Raw genomic sequence first — 23,883 nt, 5'->3', positions numbered from 1 at the left:
GTATATTTTATTAGGTGGCTAAAAAATTTAAAATAGAACTTAGGAAGAAAGTTAACTCCAATTTTATCCTTGATCCACATTGCTATTTTGTAAGGCCATATTTGTTAAATTTTTAATTCTATGTTGAGAACTTAGACTTCATGTCAAGGACTGTAAAGTACTATTTTTAGTATCTTAGGAAACCGACTATAATTACGATCAGTAAAACTTCCGTTAACCTAATGGGTACTTTACGCGGATTCGAGATTAGTTTGCCAGGCCTGGGCTTTTAAGTGTGCACCGAAAAATTAGTAGTAATAACGATAAATATCAAGTCAGATCAAAAGTTCAAATATATTTAATTAGCAACTAGAACGTACTACGTACAAATGTCAATAATCCAAACAAAATTTATTAACGAAAATCAATAAGTCAACCCGACAATAAACTCAGCTACTTAGCTTAACTTAATAGTAATTTCTCCTTTGAAAATTCGACAATCAAATACTTAGAAACTATGAACAAAATCTCTTACTAATTAAACGTCTATCCGTCACCTCACTATACGAAGAAACTATTTCCTCAATACTTTCGATATCATCAATCGAACTCCTCTTTAACACCTTGGATCGTCCAATTATCAATCTGTACTTCTATCAGAAAATACTTCTCTTTCGAATCTACCTCGCTCTCACAGTTGCCTCAATTTGGAATTCACCTCAGTTTGGAAATCACCTCTCCTTCTTCGGTTAACGTACGGGTTTTATACTGTGAGGTGACGTCACACTTGAGCTGGGTTACTCCCCTTATTTACATACTTAGTTGCTAACATTAACTTTCTTTTCTAGCAGCTTTAAGTTTCCGACAAAGCTTATAAATTGTTTACAAAATATTTATCATAATTTTCTGGGATGTTTAAGACGGTTTATCAAGTATTTCTCTACTAGTGATTGTGGGGACTTCCCCCCCATTTTTTTTTCTGCGGACTGTTACTTCCGCAGGGCAGCACAAGTGCGCAAGATTTTTTCCTACGGCGCTTATTTCTCCGTGAGTTGTTTTATCTTCATTTTTCATTACTAACAAGAGAGTGGTGGGGAACCTTCGTCCTAAATAAACATAAACCCCAAACAAAAGATAATAAAACGGAAATAATAATAAAATAAAAATAACGTTCGGACTCAGTTCCTTACAGGACAGTTATAAAATTTCACTTTAACTTGACTGCAGAATACATGAGTAGTAGTCTATGAAATCAATATAACTTATATATATGCTAAGTGTTTGGTAATTATTTTATAAATTTTGAAAAATTAACAAAAACTTTAATTGGAAATAATTTTTTTTTTTCCACTATATTATGTTTAAAAATTTAAAAATGGCACTTGTCCACAAATCCATCAATTTATTAAACAAGTACATTTTTGAGATTTTTTTTTATACAAGATGAGAAATTCTAATTTTTCAAAAAATTGTTTGAAACTATATTACTACTTAACAAAAGAAAACATTTTAAATATTTATTTTATCTCTATGTATTTAATAATTTAAGTTATGAAATAAGTTTTTACATAATTAATTTTGCTATGGCATTATCAAAATTACATTTAAACTGCATATATTTTTTGTTAATTATTTTATCTAGATTTGGGATACTGCAGGGCAGGAACGATTTCAATCTTTAGGAGTAGCATTTTATAGAGGAGCTGATTGCTGTGTATTAGTATTTGATGTCACTGCACCAAGTACCTTCAAGTCATTAGATTCCTGGAGAGATGAATTCTTGATTCAGGCTTCACCTAGAGATCCCGAGAATTTTCCATTTGTAGTTGTTGGAAACAAAATTGACTTGGAAAACAGAGCTGTAAGTAAACTCAAGCTTACAAAATTTGAATTTTTATTACTATAAGAAAATAAATACAAAATATTTGTCAAGTAATAAGCATATTCAAAGATATTCAAAATACCTATATTGATCATTTATAAGTTAGGAGTAAAGCAAAAGAAATTTAAAATTTTTATTTTTTTATATTTATACTAAAAATATGGCTTAAGATGGTGTTTTGATGATGATGAATTTGTCTTTTTTACTGGCTAATGAATTCATATCTCCATAACTTATTTAGTTTCATAAATTTTTGCTTTTACTCTTACCAGATTATTATTCCAGATCAATTTATTTCTTTAAATTAAAACTACAAATTATACACACAATCTTCCAACAAATATTTATTTGAATTAAATACAAACAACTTTTTTAGCCTCTTTCAGGGCCCTGCATCAATTGTCGATTGTTACAATGTTAGACATTCTAATTTTAGAACCTCAAATGAAACATTGTAATTTAATAAACAAAAGTAAAAAAATTCTCATTTCTTATGAAATGAGATATTGTGATTGCAAAGTTGATTTACATAGTTTCAGCTTAACAAGATTTTACTCAATATTCAAGATTTCTTGTCTAAGACTTAAACATTTGTAAGAAGAATAAATGGCAGTTGACAGTTTGAACACAGATTGCTGTGCATGTTCCAAAAATTTTCATTTGTCTTTAATGTGACCTGTTACTAAGACATGCTTTCTTAATTCTTTTGTAGTTTTTATAATTTTTATATATATATACTTTTTGAAAATTAAATAAAATACTGCAGCAACCAGATGTTCACTGGATAATTAAGTACTTTAAGTAACATCAATTTATTAATCAAACAAATGTTTTCAACCTTTTTTTGAAAGTCATCCTCAGATTTGAACAAAAATGTAATAGTTTAAAAGATCAAACAGTTTACAACGTATGAAATGTTACATGTGCAAAGATAAAACAAAGTAGGTTAACAATTTATTTTAATAAAAGTAATAAAAATAACAAAATTGTGCTAAAATAAATAAATAAAAATAAGATAAAAAATCATAAAACATACATTTTGTGTACACATTTGTTATGTTAATTAAGCTCAGAAAATGTTCTCCAGGCATATGACAAAAGTGCTGCATTTTTATTGTTGATTGCAGTCCCTTTATTAAGCACTTCTTATATTTTGAGCATTCCCAAATATTTTAGTTGTGGGCACTGATGTACAGTACATTGTATCAGCCAACCTTTGTCAAAAAACATGTCAACATTTTAGTCCAATGCAAAGGTTGCTAGAGTAGTTGTAGTTAATGTTCAATCAGGTGGATCCTTGTCATTCTTAAGTAGGCTGTAGGGTGGCCTGTCATATATGCAGTACAAACATTAGACTGTTGTACTATATCCATAAAATATCAATTTAAGTTTTTTGTAGGTAACTAATTTGAAGGGCTTAGTCCTTGGACCCAGAATTCAAGTGAGAACAATATCATTGTATTAAGTGGGCAAACAAAGTTGGAACTGTTGTAGTCAAATGGTAAATATGGCCAAGTTCCTTCCATTTGAGAGAGAAAATCAAACAGAAGGAAAACACACTTTTATTAGGCTCTAAGGCAGCAGACTTACTTAATCATTTAACTTAATCATAAGATAGAAGCAAAATAGGAAGAGAATTGTGTGAGGTCTTTTGATATATTTACATCAGTACTAAGAGTGCCTTCATTGAAAGTGAATAAGAGATCCAGGAAGTGTACCAGTCTATCACTCTGCTGCTCCAAGTTTAACATTAATCCATATGGGTTGTGACTGATGATATCAAGGAAGGTTTAAATATGTGGAACACTGGACCAGACAATGAGAATGCTATCAAATATTGGGTTGAGTCATAAATAAGTTCCGTTAGCGAGTAGGTGTAAATGACTGTCAATACTTGCCAGATGTTGTGTTGCTTCAACACAACACAACAGAGTTTTATTAGTGGGTAATAGCAAATAGTCTATAAATGTAAATTTTAACACTAAAGTGTCAATAATGTAATAAAAAATTATTTTTGAATTCATTTAAAATGGAACATTTGAAAGTGCACATAGGTCATATCATGTTGTGGGAGTTTAAACTCGGCAATAACGCTACAGAAACAGCAAAAAAGATTTGCAATGTCTACAGCAGATGGTGTAATTTCAGACAGAGCAGTTCGAAAGTGGTTTACAAAATTTCGTTCTGGTGATTTCTCCTTAAAAGATGATGAAAGACCAGGCCGCTCCTCAGACTTTGACGACAACGTTTTAAAGGTCCTAATTGAGCAGAATCCACAGCAAACGACGAGGGAGTTAGCAGAGAAACTGCACACATCCCAATCAACCATCAATCATCACTCTCCAAAAACTAGGAAAAGTAAGCAAGCTGGGAGTTTGGGTTCCTCACATAACCTCAGTGAACGGAATAAGGCTGACAGAAAGGTCGATGGCTGCTACCTTGCTTTCTTGGCAAAAAGAGGAATCTTTTTTGGCTAAAATTGTTACGGGAGATGAAAAGTGGATCACATACAAAAATGTTATTCGAAAAAGACAAAGAGGTTGACAAAAATGATCAGCCACAACCAGACCCTAAGCCCAGTGTGCATGGAAGGAAAATTTTGTTAGGTGTATGGTGGGATCGTCGAGGAATTATCCATTTTGAGTTGTTGCCATGCAATGAAACTGTTACTATGCAAATGTATACGTACAACAGTTAGAGCAACTTCGGCTAAAACTTCATGAAAAGTGTTCCTGCACTTGTTAACAGAAAAAAGATCACCTTATTGCATGACAATGCAAGGCCACACACAGCAAAGATTACACAAGAAAAAATTTTGAGAGTTTGGCTGGCCTGTTTTGCCTCATCCACCATATTCACCGGACCTGGCACCAACAGATTTCCATCTTTTCCGGGCACTGCAGAATGCTTTATAAGGGCAATGCTTCCAAAATGATTACCAGGTTCAGGAGTTCATCCAGGAGTTTTTTGATTCGAAACCACCAGAATTTTATGCAAGTTGCAAGTTGCCTGAAAAATGGCAAGAAGTCATTAATAATAATGGTGAATGTGTGTTAGATTAAAGTCTGTTTTTGTACATTTTATTGGCAAATAAATTTCAGTTTAGAAAACGGAACTTATTTATGACTCAACCTAATAACTGATAAAAACTAGTTAATCTTAAATAAACTACCATCCCAAAACCAAAAACGAGCAGAAATCGTAAAAATCTCACATATTTACATTTTCCTTCATATTAAATGGATATCTTCAGGCTTTTTAACATTCTAAATCTGAGTCATGTAAGATGAATACTTAGATTCACAATACAGAGGCTCCTTTATTGGTTTTTGGGACAGTAGATTATTTGAGACTTATCAATGTATCTGGAGTAAAGGAGGATGCAATCTTGAAAGACCAGAAGTAATTGCTGTTCCAAATGTCAAAGGACCAGTTTACATAGTGTATCAGAAATGGGGACTATCCATAGGCCCTTGATTGTAGATCTTGTAGATAGCAGCATCTTTGAAATAGAAAAAGGAGGGGTGACAAATGACATATGCCAGCTCCAAAATAGAAGAATGGTATTTGTGAAACTGTTCAAAATTGGAAAGTAAAAAATCATGTAATTTGTAAAAAATAGGTTCAATTCTCATAGATGGAAACTGATTGTCACACACAGTAAAGTGTGCTTGTGATGACAAATGATTTTATAGTCTTCTAATTAAAGAATCAGGCTCAGTAACAACAAATGTAGACTGCTGAAGGTGTTGAATAATGAAATGATTAAGGAATCATATGATGTATATTGTACTTTATTGCTCTGGTAATTCTTTACTTCTCAGTCTAATTGTAAGGACATTCCTCACCACCCGGTCACCCCATTGTGGGCTTGGCCGAACCCATAATGGGCCTGCTATAAGAGGCCCTCTTAGTGCTCACAGAGCGGAAAGAGTATATATATATAATTGTAAGCTCATGTGCAAGAATACCGGGCACTCTTTCTCGTCAAGCTTCTTCTACAGTACTCAGTGAAGGTTGAGCAGCAAAACTAAGCACATCTTCATTGCTTGTTTTTCTATATGTATTGTTTTACATCATTAGTATAATTTGCCTTGAGTGATTTGTTTAATATATAACCTGTTTGCCACTGCTATATTTACATAGTGTTCATTGTTTATTTACAGTATGGTTAAAATTCAGTTGAAATACAGTACAATACTTCAATAAGTATTAATAAATACAGTATTGAGTTGTTAATTACATAGTTACACTTAAGCAATTTACAAATACAACTTAGGTAAAACTCGAGTTATGTAAAGGTCGCATTACTTACATAACTCAAGGTATTACTGTACTTGCAAGGAGACAAGTGGATAAAAAATTGAAAGAAATATTTTAATTGTACATTTTTGGAACTATCAAAACCATTTATTGACTGCTGTATGTATGGGTTATAACTACATTTAAAATAATTACTGTTTTCATAATTAATCCTATTCAGCAACTTTCAATTCAGTTGTTACATTGTCATCGTCTGTTTTGATGTCATTGTTGGAATTATTATCTTGATTACCATTTTCTGGTTCAGTCTTTCAATCTCCAATTCAAGTTTTCCTAATTACCCTGTGGATAATAAACTCTCAATTTATGAACTCAATCACAACATTCCCACTCAATATTTGACAATGTCTATATTTCCAAAAATGTTCCTGTAAACCTTAGAATAGAAAATGCTGTCCAACTCGAGACAGTAAGAGGTAGAATTTTATATTTCTTACCTGTCACTCTAAAGCACATTATCTTTTACTGTGGAGCACTTTAACATGTTTCCCATGCTTTTCAACTTTGGTTTTTGACAATGCTTTTAGGATTGTCATACATCCAGATTTTTCAGTGTTTTCCTGATATGAAACACTTTGTCCCTATTGGAAAATTTTTCCTGATAGATCCTGATTTGTTCATTTCTACAAAGACAATGTATTCAGATTTGTATTAAAAAAGTTATTAATTTTAGGCAATTTGTGTCATGCATGTGTGCGCACACTTTTCTGTGGCTGCATAGTGCTGTGTAATAGCATCAAAATTATCAATGCTTTCATGTAATCATTGACAATGGTTATATTTGATTGTAGTGTAGGTTCTTTTGTTTTGCTTTTTTTGTCCCATGGGCATTAAGTGAACCTTTGTTTAATCATGTCCTCCATGGATTTGGTCGGGTTTACAGTGTGAAAGCTGGGTTTTCTAACGACTTGAAATGTGTAAAATAATAAGTAATGAAAAATAATCAATAATTCAATAAAATCAATTAGAATTATTTACTTATTTTTCAGTAGCTACTGTCTACTAATGCTATCAATCCATCAATCTATTCATCAATTTGTATCACAATACTATCTTACAGTGTCTCCATTTCTGGTTTTGAACATATGGCAACCCTGCCCAGAATTTATTCAAAGACTGGGCAAAGTTGGAATTTATTTCATCAAGGAAATATGATACAGAAGAATCTTGTTTTAATGGATTGCTCAGGCTGCCAAAAATTATCCATTGTTCCAAGAATCTGTTATATTGTAAACAATGGTTTTTCCCACACAACTAGGAAAATTTCCATGTTTTAACCCCTATATATGAGAGATATTAGTACTTGAAATTATTCAATCTCCTGAGATCTCTATTCTTTATCCTATAGAAACATGTATGTTTGTAACATATGTTTATATTATGCCAGTGTTTTCCAATCTGTAGGGCACAAGGCTATTGCAAGAGGGTGTGCAGCTTTTACCAAATTATCAATTTTTAATACAAAAGAAAAAAAAAGGTCAAATTCATGTCAAAAAAATGAATCAGCAAATTTGGTATGCTTAATTCACAACACTTCTTTTGAACAAATCCGGTACAAATGCTAAAAATCCATCCCCACACTAATCGAAATATCTGGACAAGAGTCAAGTCCTGACAAACAATATACTTTACTTAATAAAGTATATTGTTTTGTAGCCATTAAATAAATTATAAAGACAGAATTTATGAAATTAGATTGTTACGGAAATTGAAGAGTTCAACAATTTTTTTCTGAAAAAAGAGGGTGGAGATACAGAAAGTTTGGAAACCACTGTGTTATGCCATGTGTGTATGACAAAGCTGACAAAAACTGTACATACTGTAAGCATAAAAAGAGGCAAATTACATATGCTCATTAGCACTTTGCTTGACTTCAATTTGTTAAAAAACTTGCCGATCTTGGTTTATTTCAATACAACTTTTCTGTCTATTGAATACAATGCTGCTTGATATTAGCAATGTCATGCACAATACAACCTGTTTGTTCGTTGAAACTCATCACAAAGATCTTCATGACTTGGAAATACTTGGTCTTGCTAAATTTTGGCACTACACTTGGACCAGCAACGGCATTTTCACTAGATGACTCCTCAATCTTACCAGTTGGCTGACTCTTTGTACAGTTTTTCAATTGTACATATCCCAAATGTAACAAGTGTATCATCAAACACTACAAATTTCCAGAGACAAATATCCCAAATATTAACTAAATGTTGAAAAACTTCAAAATTTACAATAGATTTGGGGGTAGAAAAAATCCATTATTCTGAGATCTGTTGTTCTGCAATCTGTTAAAATGAGATTCTACTGTATTAAGAACTAAAAAAATTATTGGAAGCATTGAAAATGATAACAGTATAGTTATAGGCAAGATTATAAATATTTTGTATGAATATAATATAACTTTAAAACACAGAGAAGCACAAGATTTTTGGTGTTAATGTAGTCATTGGAAATTATTTGTTTAATCTTATTGTTTTAAATAAATAAATTTTGAGGCTTTGAATAATTATTGTTTGCTCATGAAGTTCTCAATCATATGTAATAAATACAGTAATGTCTGAAATGCTCTTTGGATGTAATAAATTACCATGCAGATCCTTACAGTTCAGTTTTTACAAACCATGTGATTTAAGGTTCTGGCCTTGAACCTTATTTTTTTTTTTTTTACAAAAGAACATTTTTTGAGAATGTTTACTTCTCAGCCTCTCTGATAAAGGAAACACTATCAACATACAATTTGTAAAATTGGATGCATAAATGAACAGACATCTCAAAATCACAGAATATCCAGTGGCAAAAGATGATCAGTTAAGACAATTAAAAAAAAAAAGTTATTAATATATGCTTTTACTGCTGGATATTCCAGTTTTTCGATGTGTTTGTGCATTATCAACATTAATATGCCATAATATATTCTTAGAAACTGATTTACAGTACTTTTAATGCCAGTCTGGATAATTTTTTTTTATTAATTAGTTCATCTCCATAACAAAAAAGTTTTAACATGTTAATTTTTAAAATTTATAGAATTCTTGAAATGATTTGGCTGTATTTTTTACATTGAATTAAGGATGGGCAAGTTTACTTTTTTGATCATAATCTTGGTCACAGAATAGTAACCTCACTCTATTAGCATTTGTTAAGAGCTGAATTGAAGTAGACTTAACACAAAACTAAACCAAATTCCAGTACAAAACATGTAACATTTACCAATAAACAAATGTCAACAGTTATTAGGTTAAGCCTTAGTGTTCAAAAATAGAGCATAACATTAAATGTCAATCTTTAAATGATGAAGTGCTGTCTGATTGGTTGTTGCTGTAGTGATGTAGAAAAATTAAAATGGTATCTCAAATAAAGATCTTCAGGCTTGATGTAGTGTGTTAAATGTTTAAATTAATTTTAAAAGTACTTTCTTATAAGCTTTACTTATAGACCTCAAAAGTGAAATTGCAATGAAAGTGTGTGCAAAGCAACATACACATTGCAGGACCTGTAGAAGTGACAGATATGCAAATGATTAAAAGAACAAATATGCAACAAACATCTGTTTACTCAGTAACGGCTATGGCCCCTACAGATAGCTATACAGGCCACTATACAATGAGGCACACTATCAATGAGCAATTACTGGTTGCCAGGCTGTGTCCACTGCAGAATGTATGTCATCTATGGTATGTGGCAGTGATCCCCAGTGCACCTCACATCAGATGAGGTCTCTCGGGTGTTCAAATGGGGAGAGATCCAGTGAGGTTGCTGGCCAAGGAAAGGATGTCAATTCTGTTCAGACTGGTGAGAGTTCATCATGCCACGTATGGTCAAATATTATCTTGCTGGAACACTGTTGGGTGTGCCTGCATCAGTGGCTGAATTGTGGGCCCCACAATTTGTGACTTGCTGGTCTGCTGTCAGAGTACCAGAAATGTGCACAAAGGCTGTTCATTGATCAAACATGATGCATGATGTGAGGCCAGTGTGACACTTGGCAAAAACGGCTGGCATGTAACATTTTCCAGGATACTGCCACATCCACCCACAGCTGTCATTCCTCTACAGACAGGAGGAGGATTCATCCATATACAATACCTGATGCCATTCAGTGGACCAGTTGCGATGACGAATACAACATGCCAGATGGGCAGCCCTGTGTCAAGTGGTTAATGACACCCCCCATTGCTGATTGTTGTGCATGCAGCCCAACTTTATGCAACTTGTTGGTGACAGGTAGCTTTGGATGTCATGTGCCATTGTGAATGGGTCCTGATTGGCCATTCAGCAAATCTGCCAGTCTGTGAGCTCTTTTGTATATAGTGCGATCCAATCCTTCCTTAGTGTGTACATCCTTCCTGCATTCATCATGTCACACATTGCTGGATGGTACTTGCATTGTATCCAACATGCATGACAATTGCATGCATTGACAAACTGATGTCACAGTTCCAAGATATGGTCTCATTCCCCAGCTGTTAACTGCTTGCTGTTGTGTCTAAGGCATTTTCTATGCTTTTGAAAGGTTCAGCTGCTGGTCTTTATGGCCTGAAACTGTGTACCATATGACTCAATGCAAACTTAATCATTTGCATATCTGTCATCTCCACGATCCTGCAGCTTGCAGGTGGCTACATGCATTCCTTTGTGGTATCACAATTTCACTTTTTTGGAGTGTAGTTCTAATATTTCTAAGTATTTGAGGAACAGATCTCTGGCCAGATGTAGAACATTTCAATATCTTGCTTCTTTCAGATGCCCAAAAAGTTCTTCCATTTCTGCATATAGCAGGTTTCCAGCTTATTGCAAAATTTAACATAAAAATTCACTTAATTCCAAAGATTTTCCTATTTAGGCAGGTTTTACTGTAGCACTAAATATATATTGAAGTTTTATAGGATTAATAAATTATGTAAAACATTTAAATGTAATAAAAAACAAATTTTGTAGTGGAAATGCCTATAAAAAATATGATTTTATATTACTTTTATCATAGAAAAAAGTAACACTTATCACTGTAGAGAGAAAGCTTTGTACATCAAGTTACTATAATTTGTACAGAGATATTTTAAATGTGACATGTTAAAAAGCAAATTCTTGTTTATCAGTTATGAAAGATTTTCTTGCGATATTTGTATTTTCAATAGCATTATGTTTAGCAAATGGACAATACATGTTTACAGATAGTTGGTTAACAGAAATAAAATGATATGTAATCTGTTGGTTACAGTAAAATTTATATTCGAATAGTTATGAATACAACTGAGCCTTGTCATGTATAAAATATATAAGTACTTAAAGAATTAACATAAGACATTTGTTTCCATTAATAGAAAATTGTTTCAATGCTGCTCAGATTTTTGTCATTCATTTTCAAGATTATTAGTGATTGTTAATAAATTAAACAGGTATTTTATTAATACAGGTACTCCTCACTTTACGACCTATTTGCTTAACGACTGCTCGCACTTAATACCAATTGAGTTTTGACCTGTAATTCGGGGAATCCCCTTTCTCAGCTTGTGTTGATCAGTGGCGAATGGTGACATGCGCACTAAGCATACTATAATAGGCTTGCGCTTACTATAATAGTCTTTTTATGAATAAATTTGAAGTTTGTTGCATAATTTGTATAATTTTACAATGATCCTATATTCCCAGCACAAGCTCCTCGCTTGTCGACCAATTCGCTTAATGACGTAGTCGTCTGAACGGAACTCAGTCATAAAGTGAGGAGTACCTGTAGTCTTTTCAATAATTAATTTCTGGAAAGTATTGCTAAAGCAATTTTTTTTTGTAAAATTTTGATTTGATTTTACAAATATTATAAAGTACACTTGATGAAAAAAATCATTCATACCAAATCTTGAAAGGAACTATAGCATTTTTCAAGAAATTTGAAAGTAAATAGGTGTGTATACAAAGAAGATTAAAGTTATAATTTTTTTTAAATATGTTTTAACTATATAAAGGAACAACATCGGAGTGAAAATAAATGAAAACCAACAACTGTAGTGCCTTTGACCTTTCTAAAATTTTGTAGAACAGAATTCCGTTATGCCTGACGAAGAACCAACGAGGTTCGAAAACGTTTGCGTTTTACAGAGAAAGAGGAGAGAAGCACACCGGTCAAAGGCACTACAGTTGTTGGTTTTCATTTATGTTTTAACTTTTGATTTGTTTTTCATGGTATGAAAACTATATTCACTCTGGCTTTATCATAATTGCTACCACTAGTAATACATGATAGAATGATTTAAATTTCTTACTTGACATTGTTACATTAAGTTTAAAGTGCAAATCTTCTAAAAGTATTATTAATACTTTATAATTACATCTAGACTACTACTATTAATGTTAATCTACAATTCATGTAAAACAATTTTATTTCAGGTATTAACCAAGCGAGCTCAAAGTTGGTGTCAGAGCAAGAACAACATTCCATATTATGAGACAAGTGCCAAAGAGGCTATTAATGTTCAGCAGGCTTTTCAGACAGTAGCAAAAAATGCTATTGCCCAAGAGAGTGAAATGGATTTGTATAATGAATTCCCAGATCAGATTAAATTAACAAACGAACAGAGACCCAAGACTGATACTTGTGCTTGCTGATCACAGATTCTTGGTAAATGAAGTGCAACATATCTTTCTTCGAAAAGTTAACAGAACTCTTGTGCCTCATATGGCACTTGCAGTATATTGAATCTGCCATAAATGCAGATATTGAACTTGCTCCTTGTTGTGAAATTTAAAAGTTTTATTATATTTGCAGTTACATTCCTAATATTAAACCAATGTATTCATCACAATACCATATTTCAATAATTGCTGATACCAGTTCTTATTTACATCAAGTGCTGTGTAACTAATGTACAGATAGTCCTTTGTATTGTTAAGCAGGTAATGTAATTGTGATTTGTGCATTAAAATTCTTGATTATAAGATAAAATGGCTTTGGTGTTTTTTTTTAATTTTATATATACAGTGCATTTGATAGTGCTGAAACACAATTCTAGTAAACAATCTCTATCATAACTAATAATTTTGACATTATATCTTAAAACTGAGAATATTGAACATTTTTATGTTTGTATGTGTATGTGGTCTTGTGGCAATCTTGCTTTATAGCATAAACTTTTGAAAAGAAAACCTGAGATCCAATCTTAGTGATTCTAACTTGACAGGCTTTCTGCCTGTCATAGTCTGTGTGGATTGAAATCCATCCATCTCCTTTCTGTTGAGTAACTGGGAGGAGCAGATTTAGCATCCATGTGTAGGATTAGCCACTCAGGTTCTCTGACTGGAATATAGTTAGGGAGTTCTATATATATATATATATATATATGGTGTTCTAGAAAGATCTACATTATTACAAATTTTATTTGAAAAAACAACAATTTATGGTAAAAGAGATTATTAATTCCAAGTTTTTTTATTACACAATACAAAAACTGTTGTTTTGCATACATTCAGTGAATCTCTGCATCTGCTCCCTTAGTTGTGTGAAGAATGTTCAATCAATAACTGATTTCCTGCCTGGTATTGTTTAGCATTTCCTGTGTAACATTGGAGATTGCAAAGATTCTTTCTTTTAAAACAGTAACATCAGGAACAAGACTTTTAGGTATTCAATGTCTTTCAAGTAACCCAACAAAAAGAAATCCAGCGGCATTAAGTCAGGCAATCTAGGGCAGTGTTCTGCAACCGGTGTGATGTGAACTTTCACATTTTCTATTAATTTCAAGTTTTATTTTTATTTATATATTTTTATCACAGTTACTGTGTTTCTTATGCTTGCATGTCATTCTCTGCCACAGCATTGATAAAATAAGATGATAAAGCTATAAACACATATGTTGTCCCAGTACTCACTTATTCTTTTGGAGTTATACATAGGACTCACGCAGATCTTGAGCAACTCCAAATGAAAACTAGAAAAACACTAAGCATAAACATCATCATCATAAATCTGCCATAGAAAGATTAACCCTTCCATGTAAAGATGGCAGACGTGGCCTGATCGACATACCATAATTAATCTCCCAGTACAAACAAATATAGACACTGTGAAAGTTTTTCTACAAAAAGCAAGAGACATCACAGTTACATAAAGCAGTAACTCTAGCAGACTCAAATAATACACTATTAAATTTACATTCACAACATATAAATAGCATTGACACCATTACGCAATCATGGGTGCAAAATGCACTCCATGGTAGCTCTGAAAGATGAAAGTATTCATGATTGCCATACAGGATCAGGTAATAAATACTAAAAACTACAGAAAACTATACTCAAAGATACAACAATCACAAAGGGCACATGCAGAAAATGTCACATCATGCCAAAAACCATACACACACCACTTTTGGTTGCAAGCTCTTGGCACAGACAGATAATTTACGTAGACATAATCAAGTGGCAAATACATCAAGAGCTTGCAAAGAAACACAAATTATTAGACATCCACGAACAATACTACAAATACATTCAACAGACAGTATTGGAAAAACAATTTACCAGAACAGACCAGACATCACACTCGTTGACAAACACAATAAAATCACATACATTACAGACATATCTGTTCCAAACACTCACAATGTACAAAACACATGCACTGAAAAAAATCAAAGCAAGTACACGGAAGTTGCCCGGGAGATAAGGCATCTGTAGAGGATGGATAGGGTGCTTATTGTACCTGTCATTCTCTCCTCTACAGGGGTCATACCCCCCTCACACTACACAAAAGCCTAGGCACATTACAATTGAATAGAAACACATACATCACACTACAGAAGGTTACTATATTGAATACGTCATATTGTTAGGAAATTCTTGAATACAGACACACACTGACACACTTATTTAATTTTCGTCTTGTTTTGAAGTTACTCTAGTTCGGCATAGTGCACAGCCATCAATGTCAACTGAGTATAACTCACAAAACCCAACATAATAATAATAGGTTTATGGCATTACAAAATTCTATCAATAGTATCATATCATATATGTTTTTGAGGGGAATAACATTTTTGTGTGCCGTGTTGAGTCATGTTGAATCATAGGTGTGCCGCGAGTAGAAAAAGGTTGCAGAACGCTGATCTAGGGATCAAGGTGTTTGTCCCCACACAGCCAATCCATCATCCAGGAAACACTATATCAAGCAAATGATTACATATTGTAACTGCTCAGTGGGGGGTTTATCATTCTGTTGAAACAGTATCTGGCAGGAAATTAGTTATCGATTTAAACAGTCTTCCTGCAACTAAAGGAGCATCTGTTGAGGTTCACTGTACGCAAAACGCCTTCAGCTTTCGTAATAATTTTTTGAATTAAACTTAATACTTTTACTTTAAACTACATTTTGATAGAAAACTTTTATAAAATTTCATTAAAAAATGATGTAGATCTTTCTCGGACACCCATATATCTCCTTAATGCACATTTATGACTTGTTCTAAAAACTTGTTTACAATTTATAGCTACTCAGCAAAGAGAGACTACAATCTTATTACATCACCTGGAGTTTAAGAGAAAATTCTTTATTTGACAAATGTTTTCAACTTATTGCCATAGGCCGTCTTTAGGTTTTGAACTAAATTTCGGAAATTATTTCAAAAAATAGAACATTCCTGTTTGAATTTTTACATTTAAATTATTCTAAATATGAATTTAAAATTGCATGAATTAAATAAATTATATTTTTCATAATTTGTTTCTTAAAATAATGGTTTTTTTGTTAAAGTTTTTAAATTTAAAGCCTTATAGATGCAAAAGTAATAGTCTAGCTGTTAAAAATATATTGAATTGTTTTGATTATTTAATTTGTAATGGAATGTTTGATATCAATATTTAAAATATATTTCTTTGTATCAAAAACAAAAATTATGTCCAGTGCTGTAGTCATAAAGCATATATGCATGGACGGATCTAGGTTTTTCAGGGCCTAGGACTTATGGGGCCTCAATTTTTTTGTTAGATTAAGAATTTTTAAATTAGGGTTTAAAATTCATTTTTAATAACATCAAAATCAGAGTTGAAATATATTTGTCATTCAACACCATTTCATAAACTTTAACAATGAGCCCTTATCAATATAATGAAAAAGTATTAAAAATTTATGATAATTCAATTTTGGGGCCCAGTGCTTAAGCCCTATTATTCCCTGTGTAGATCTGCTCCTGCATATATGGTTTAAATTGTTTTTTTAACCGTTAACATTAAATTGTTATTAAAAAGAAGGAAACCATCAATTACTCATAAGAAACGTTTGGTTATTTGAAACAAAACCTGTCGGGAAAAAAAAGAGTATGGTACACGGAGTATAGGAACAGCCAGCTGGGGTCAAAAGGAGCAAATTGCCCTGTAGAAGTGTTCTCTGTACGTTTTTTCATTATATTGTATAGTCTCAAAAAACTTGCTACTTGTGAATGGGCAATGGAAATGTATCACTAAGTAAACACACGAGCTCTGTTGTTTCAAAATTTGCCGTTGAGATCATTATATTGAGCTCGTTGTCTATAAAACAACTTTAGTATATCTACAGTATATGCACAAGCGAATGATACTCCGTTTCTAATGAAACAGATTATGCCATTGGCTTGTTTATATAACTGTTAAAGTTGTTTTTCAGACATCGCGCCTATTGTAAATCTATAATCATGGGCCGTGGATTGTCCTTAAAGCAGACTACAGCTTAGAGTGCGTAAAATCTTGAAATTTAATACTAAATTTATAATTTACTATTATAATTGAGTCCTTGGCGAGAAAAACGTATTGGCAACTTGGTGTTTTGAAAAGAAAAAAAAAGGCAAAAACTGACTTTCGCTTACATAGTACGCATCATTATTATACAAAATTGAATTATAAAAATAACATCGGAGTGATTTTGCCATTAAAAAATGGTTTAGAAAGAAAAACTCGTTTTTGAATTAAAAGAAAAAGTGTTCGCGGTCATCTGCGAATGTTACTTACAACGATGTTCCACAAACAGCGTGGGGAAAATTTAAAAGTAATTAAATTTGCTTTTTCTATGAATTCTTATTTCTACCAGAATAGCATGCATTGAGATAAACTGCCTGAAACTTTTTGATTGTTCTGGATTGAAAGTTTCATAACAGCGATGTTTTTTGGGAGATGAGAACATTACTGGAAAAACGTTGTATCTGACTTTAGTATTATTTATTTTATTTTAAAATTAAAAAATACAGTATTTTAGTTTAAATACAAACAGTAGCTTTTATTTTTTATACTTTCTACAGTACTAATAACTTCCTATTGTGAGGCCCCGGAAATAGCCCAAAAAAGGAAATGTAAAAATTAAGTTTGAACCTCAAGATGATAAATTATATAAGTGTCGAGTCGGCGACACCTGACTTTGACGTCGTCGCTCATAACGGTGCGACTATGCAGACGCGAGCGAGCGAGAAGAGGCGATATGCGATAAATATTAAAAAGTGTCAGATATGTGCTAGAACCAGAAATTCACTCTCACCAGCGTTATTTCTCGATTCTCGCTTGTGCATGGCTTTCCTTTGCGAAAACTAAATCGCTCGCTCTAAATTCGCGTCTGCATAGTCGCACCTTAAAGATTACAGGAGAAACAAAAGTTTAGAACAAAAGAAAATTAAAGAGAAATATTTAAAACTTAAGACGCAATTTAGTAAAACGGAACGAAAAAAAAGTGTAGAGAATGATCGTAGTTATTATAGTCATCAATTAAACGCGATCAGAGTCTAAGAAAGTATGTCAGATGAACCGTCCCTAGCCGACCTTTCCAGCGACCTAAACGGAGCTCCATTTATACCTAGAGACAGGTGAGACCAATTGGGAAGCAAGAAAGGAAAGGTCTAGCCAATTAGCAATGATTCGATCCCGAGAAAATTATAAAACCTCTGACGTCGACGTCAAGGACCTCTTCAGTCCACCAGTTGCAATCACTGTCCCCTGCAGGGCCGGATTTACATAAGGACATTTGGGGCCTGTGTCCAGGGCCCCCACAAAACTATGTTTAAACATATTTTTTTTTTTCTTATTACTGCGACAGCCTAGTGTGGCCTAATCATGAGGGCCACAGGCAAAGAAAACCAAGCCCGGAGAAAAGACCTATGAAACATCGGAAAATTTCGGGAAAAAATTTTACAAAGGTATTTTTCAATTAAATTAAAATAATTAGTTTTACACAACAAAATATATGTATGTTTACAATAACCTTATTTTTAAATGAAATTTACAACTTCCTAGTTGAAATCTAGTTGAAAGTACAGTATTTTGTGTAAATTTTCTAAATCATCAAATTTGCCTACTCTTAAAAGGAGCCCCCACCGAATTTGTGCCCAAGGCCCCTGGATTGGTAAATCCGGCCCTGGTCCCCTGTTCATTGAAATTCCGTTGATATTTTTATGTTGTGTCTCCCAACATCAACGAAGATCAACTCTTCCGGGCTCCGCCAGCGTTGGACGAGAAAAGAACTGTCGAAGACAACTTGTGAACTAAACCTAGACATCCGGACATTGACCATATTATGTAAGCATTATCGTCTAAAATAAACGGTTTCTTTGTGAAACACTTGCGTTTTTCTGCCTCCAAAAAGCGCCACCCACATACGTGTAGACCTTAGACCGTCCCGACAAAAGGGAATAAACCCCCTACCCTTTCGGCGAGCTTACACTATGATGCTTTTTTCTTCAGACAGGACCCTGTAGAGCTCAGCATGTTCTTTTAAAAATCTTGTCATATCCATGAGATCTCGTTTCTTTGCTATTCTTTTAAGCAATGGGCCATCTTATGGAGGAGGCAAAGAAATACCTGTTAGATTTTGAAATCTGGTCACTGCACCAAGTGCAACTTCTCTACTGAGGAAAGTTTGTAAGTTTCTCACGGTCGCCTGATATGATTCTTGCACACACTGATCATTGTGGAGTTATCTGAAGAGAGAACTCGACAATGTAGCCTCATAACGGAGATAATTTTCAGATCTGGTTGCACATTTTTATCGCAATTTTAATTTTTTGTTTTCTACAGCCATTTTACTCGGCAACACTGCAATTAGATACGACGTTTTTCCATGCAACAAATATTTGAACTCTCATTCTTTAAATATTTAATACAGATTTTTTTTTTCTTCGATTGATGCCAAAAGATGCACTTTTAGTTAAGGAACGTATTTTTGTATCAAACTCAATTTCGCAAATTTTGTTCGATACAACGTTTTCCTGTGCAAAGGCTCAGTTGACGATGCAACATTTAACAATATAAACAAATATAAAAAACAGATTATTACATGAATACATTGCAGTAGTGTAAATAATGCCGATATTTAGGGGACCTAAATTAAAATGTGTAGACCCACATTCATTCCCATACCATTATGGATGTAGTCACTATCGACATGGATGAAGAGTAAATCATTACATATTGTATATAGTACAGTACAGTACATGTGTATAAGTGCGTTTGTCATGTTCCTCTAATTACTTGATTTTTCTTAATTTATTTACAAAAGTAAGGAGGTAGGATCCTTTGGACTTCCTCCGCTTACACTACAAAATCTATGTGGTGGGAAATGTGAAGATTTTTTAAGAGAATAGTCTTTATTTATAAAAAGTTTTACATTATAACTTGTACAAAAATTATAATATATTGTACAAGCTTACATGAGGGAATTACATGTTTAAAAGAAAGTAAAGAAAAACTAAAATTGCAACGATATTCTCCAAATTGATTTAAAAAATTTTATGAATAAATATTGGTAACATTTATTCAGTATTTTATTCTATTGAGAAATACGAGTTAGATCATGTAGGGTCTCTCTGTTGGAATAACGCTTTTCCAATGATTCATCAATATCATTTGACTCATCAGGAATATGTAAATTGATTTTTCTTTCAGTCCTTACGTTAGGATACTGATTCATTTCTGGGCAAGAATGACGTACTTCCAGTTTTTTCTTTTCTTTTCTACATAATTCTAAATCTAAACTACTACTACTCAAAGGTCTGTCAAAGGTAAAATTTGGAATATCCAAAACACTGCGGATTTCTCTTCTTGGAACTTGATAATACTCTTCTGCTTCTTGTTCAGCTTCCTTTCTGGATTCATTCATGCATTGCTCCAACTCTTCGAGATCTTTCATATATTGATCCCTTTCTGATTTTGTTTGAGCATTTGTTTTGTTTTTTTCAAGAATACTTTGAATAATACAACCAATGGATTTCAGTATGCTGACGGCATTTTCGCTGTAAAAGTATAAAGTTCCTTTCCCTGTGGAACTATTGCTAAAAATATACAATTAAATTTGTCAAAATTAATTATATTAATAAGAAAAAATACGTAGTTCTTCTAATATAAGTTAGCACTTGTCAAATCAGACTAAACCATTTTTCAATTAGTTGTAAGGACAGCTTTATTAATTGTAAACAGTTAATTGTTTATTGCAATCTTAAGATATTTGGTATCTCTTTCTCTCCTATGAATGGTTTAAAAGTTGATTAGTCTAATTTGACAAGTGCCAACCCCAAGCAACACAGCTCGTGTTTTCTACGTGGATTTTTTGGATAATTTTTGTGAACTCGTGGACAGTGGAAAGCTCACGGGAGCAAACCCGTGCTTTCCACTGTTCTTTTTCTTTGTGCTACCTGCACCAGTTTTTTTTTTTTTTTTTTTTTTTTTTTGGTGGATGTGAGCTCGTGGAAAACACGATTACGTCTCATGAATTTACCTATAGTCCATGCATATATATATTTATATACATGTGCTGTATATAATGCATATATATAATTAACAATCGTTATTATTATTTGTTTTCACGTTAGTTTTTAACATTTTAACAAAATATTTTTTCACTTAATAGATAGAAAAAACATATTTTGTATTAAAAAATGTTTAAAATTTAATTACCTTCCAGTTTCAAAGGAAAATATTTTCTCTCTGTCATTTTTATGGTTTGCAGGAAGTAATTGAAAACGACACAGCGTATTCAGATACCATTCTTGAATTACATGCCCCATACAAGGATTAATTAAAATAATTTTCGTATCTGTGATTTTCATATAACCATATGCACCAAGTAATCCCGCTCTTTGACAAAGTTCGTTATCTATAATGGATACCTGATGTACTCCAGCTAAATCTAAAAATAACTTTATCGTTATATATGTATAAATAATTATAAAAACTTAATTAAAACTAAAAGCATACTGTTTTCTAATTCGAGGATCTGATTGGGTGGCCATATCATATCTCTCAGTGTCTTAATCCAAGATTGGCTTTCTGTTTCGCTAGAAGCAGAGAAATGTAGAACAACTTCTTCTCTTTCAGCTACACTAAATGTGTGAGGATGACTCTTGGATTCACTTCGAAAAAATATAATTTGATTAGATAATTCCTTTTTATAAAGAGGTGGTTCTTGTTTAGAAACGGCCGATTCCGAAATGAAAACTTGAAGCAGAATTTTATCGTTGCATATTTGAAAATCAACCCATCGTTTTCTCCAAGCCTGAAATTGTATTATGAAATTTAAGTGCGATTTAATCTCCAGTTACTCTTCCTAAATTATCAATATATTTGTATATCATTAATAGCATAATAAATTGGTTATAAGATACAGTTACGTAATTATATTACAAGAGAAATTTTATTTTAAAGCTCCTTGCCTTAAGAGGGTATGGGAAAAGCCCTCTTAAATTAATACCCACAAACTCACAATAATAACGGCCCATCCATGAAAATTTCTAAGTCAATTCGGACACGAACCCGAACTTCTAGAGTATCGGGATGGAGCCGTTACTGTCATGTTCATTTCATTTAAGCTCTATTAACATCATTAAATTAGAATTAGAATTTCTTTTAATTGTATATGTATATGATATAGTTACATTAATAAATTCTATGCAATACCATTCGTATAATTCAATAATTTTCAAGAAATAAAACTTACAAACAAATATTCTTGCATTTTTAAGTCAATTGTATTATAATCTAGATATTCTACAGTTGTATTTCTACAATTCTAGAGAAACAAATTAAATCAATATATATCTCAGATTCTTCCGGACAATATTATTGCTTTCAACTTTGTCTATTGTCAATTATTGATATAAATGAGAAATGAAGACTTCATTTCTTACCCTTCATCCCATATAATCATTCTTGACAGTTGCAAAATATTCAAAATAAATTCCTTGACTCCGTTATTCTATAGCTTATTCATATATCAGGAAAATGATTAGAGACCATATTTGATTTATCAAAAGAAACACCCACCTTCACTTGACGACGACTTCTAGAATTAAGTGGCAATTTAATATCCAAATAACCGGATTTTCTCTTGACTTTTTTATCATTGTCGACATTATTTTGAGATTGCATTTTGTCAATATATAATTTATTTGAAAATCTGTCCGAAAAGCGAATTCTAAAGATCTGTTTATCTTTCCAGTGTACTCTTATCAATATTATTTTTACCTTGGACATTGTTCACTTTGAATTGCATTTAAATCAAACATGTCAACATTCTGTACATTGAACTATTGCCTTAGTGACAATTAATTTAATATAATTGTTTTATATTTACTTTCATTTATGCTTTTGTAACACCTTTTTCGAAAAAATTCATTAAATATTGATTATATTTATGAGGTAGGCCAGAGAGGGGGGAATCAGTAAAGTCATTGACGCCGTCTCATAAACAGAACTTTAAATTTCGTTTTTGTGTAAAAACATAGAATTTAAACACTTTAATATTATTTTTTATCTGCTTTACTGATTTATTCGTGCATTTTTATGGCTTTTAGAAACGGGTGAGGCCTGCGCTTGTGACTAGTCTTTAACACCAAGAAAGTGTTTTAAAAAACTTTAAATCTTAAAAATTTTTCAGAGAAATGTCAAACAAAACGCAAAATTTAATAGATATTAATGTCTATTGTTAAAATAAAAACAATATTTTAGTTTATTCAAAACAATTCTTTAAAAGACTTTTGATAATTATTCATAAGGGACTTCCACAGCACTAGGTGCAGAAAGAATAAATATCTGGCGCTTAGTAGAAATGAATCATCACGGTAATTGGCGTGACTTTTACGTCACTGCCTCACACTCCCTCTCTTTCGCAGAAGTATTTAATTACTGTATATTATTCGTATATAGTGTATATCCGACATAAAAACTGGTTTATGCATATTTATTGTGATCTCAAATATACGTATCTATGAAATATTATTATTATGAAGACTATTAGGTACTGACTTAGTTTTCATTATTTAAAAAATTCGCCAGAATCTGTAGAGATATTCTTTCAAATACTTCCAAATAATAAATATAATGATGAAAGTTTAACTTTAAACGAATTTATCAAAAATTTTGCAATAATTAATGATTTGATTCTGAATCGGTATGTATATTTTTCAGAATTATAATCTTAGAACTTCGCTATAAATAAAATATTAAAGGTTAATAATAAAAATTAAATAATATTTTTTTAGTAATTAACGAACTTAATTAAAATTAAATTCATTTTTTAAATTTGAAAAATTAGTAAAATTAATATTGCATTAATCGTTGTACCAGAAAATACTCTGAGAAAGACATTAAATGTCTTTTCCAGAGTACTTTCTGGTACAACGATTAATGCAATGAGTTTATTATCAAAAATATTACAAATTTTGTAATAGTTTTGATAATATACTCATTGACAAAACATAACT

General features: G+C 32.2%; 2 protein-coding genes across 3 annotated transcripts in view; one reads left to right on the top strand and one right to left on the bottom strand.

The window, feature by feature from the left end:
* Positions 1–13,124, top strand: part of LOC136989926 (ras-related protein rab7-like) — a 33,555-nt gene extending 20,431 nt beyond the window's left edge. Inside the window, exons 4-5 of the mRNA XM_067288232.1 lie at positions 1,622–1,840; positions 12,569–13,124. Of these exons, the coding sequence (XP_067144333.1) occupies positions 1,622–1,840; positions 12,569–12,787 (438 nt within the window). The 3' untranslated portion in view covers positions 12,788–13,124. The remainder of the gene's footprint in view (positions 1–1,621; positions 1,841–12,568) is intronic.
* A 6,712-nt stretch (positions 13,125–19,836) lies between these two features.
* On the bottom strand, positions 19,837–22,610 carry LOC136989929 (uncharacterized). 2 transcript variants are annotated; one of them, XM_067288237.1, is made up of 4 exons: positions 22,445–22,610; positions 21,380–21,677; positions 21,080–21,311; positions 19,837–20,457 (listed from the first exon to the last, which is right to left on the bottom strand). In XM_067288237.1, exons 1-4 carry the CDS (start codon positions 22,547–22,549, stop codon positions 19,956–19,958), a joined length of 1,137 nt encoding a protein of 378 aa, XP_067144338.1. In that variant the 5' UTR covers positions 22,550–22,610; the 3' UTR covers positions 19,837–19,955. The 2 variants fall into 2 exon arrangements, with proteins under 2 accessions (XP_067144338.1, XP_067144339.1); XM_067288238.1 differs by lacking the exon at positions 22,445–22,610 and adding an exon at positions 22,119–22,421.
* Between the last annotated feature and the right edge of the window lie 1,273 nt (positions 22,611–23,883).

Source organism: Centruroides vittatus, unplaced genomic scaffold, assembly GCF_030686945.1.
Source record: "Centruroides vittatus isolate TY-2023 unplaced genomic scaffold, ASM3068694v2 scaffold_769, whole genome shotgun sequence".
Taxonomy (NCBI): domain Eukaryota; kingdom Metazoa; phylum Arthropoda; class Arachnida; order Scorpiones; family Buthidae; genus Centruroides; species Centruroides vittatus.
The sequence above is the reverse complement of the archived record's forward strand: the minus strand, read 5'-3'. Positions and strand labels throughout refer to the sequence as shown.

Coding starts and splice junctions, on each gene's coding strand:
- LOC136989929 (XM_067288237.1), bottom strand. CDS start 22,549: ATGCAATCTCAAAATAATGTCGACAATGATAAAAAAGTCAAGAGAAAA. Junction 21,678..22,444: donor GAAGTCGTCGTCAAGTGAAG/GTGGGTGTTTCT, acceptor ATACAATTTCAG/GCTTGGAGAAAACGATGGGT. Junction 21,312..21,379: donor GATCCTCGAATTAGAAAACA/GTATGCTTTTAG, acceptor AGTTATTTTTAG/ATTTAGCTGGAGTACATCAG.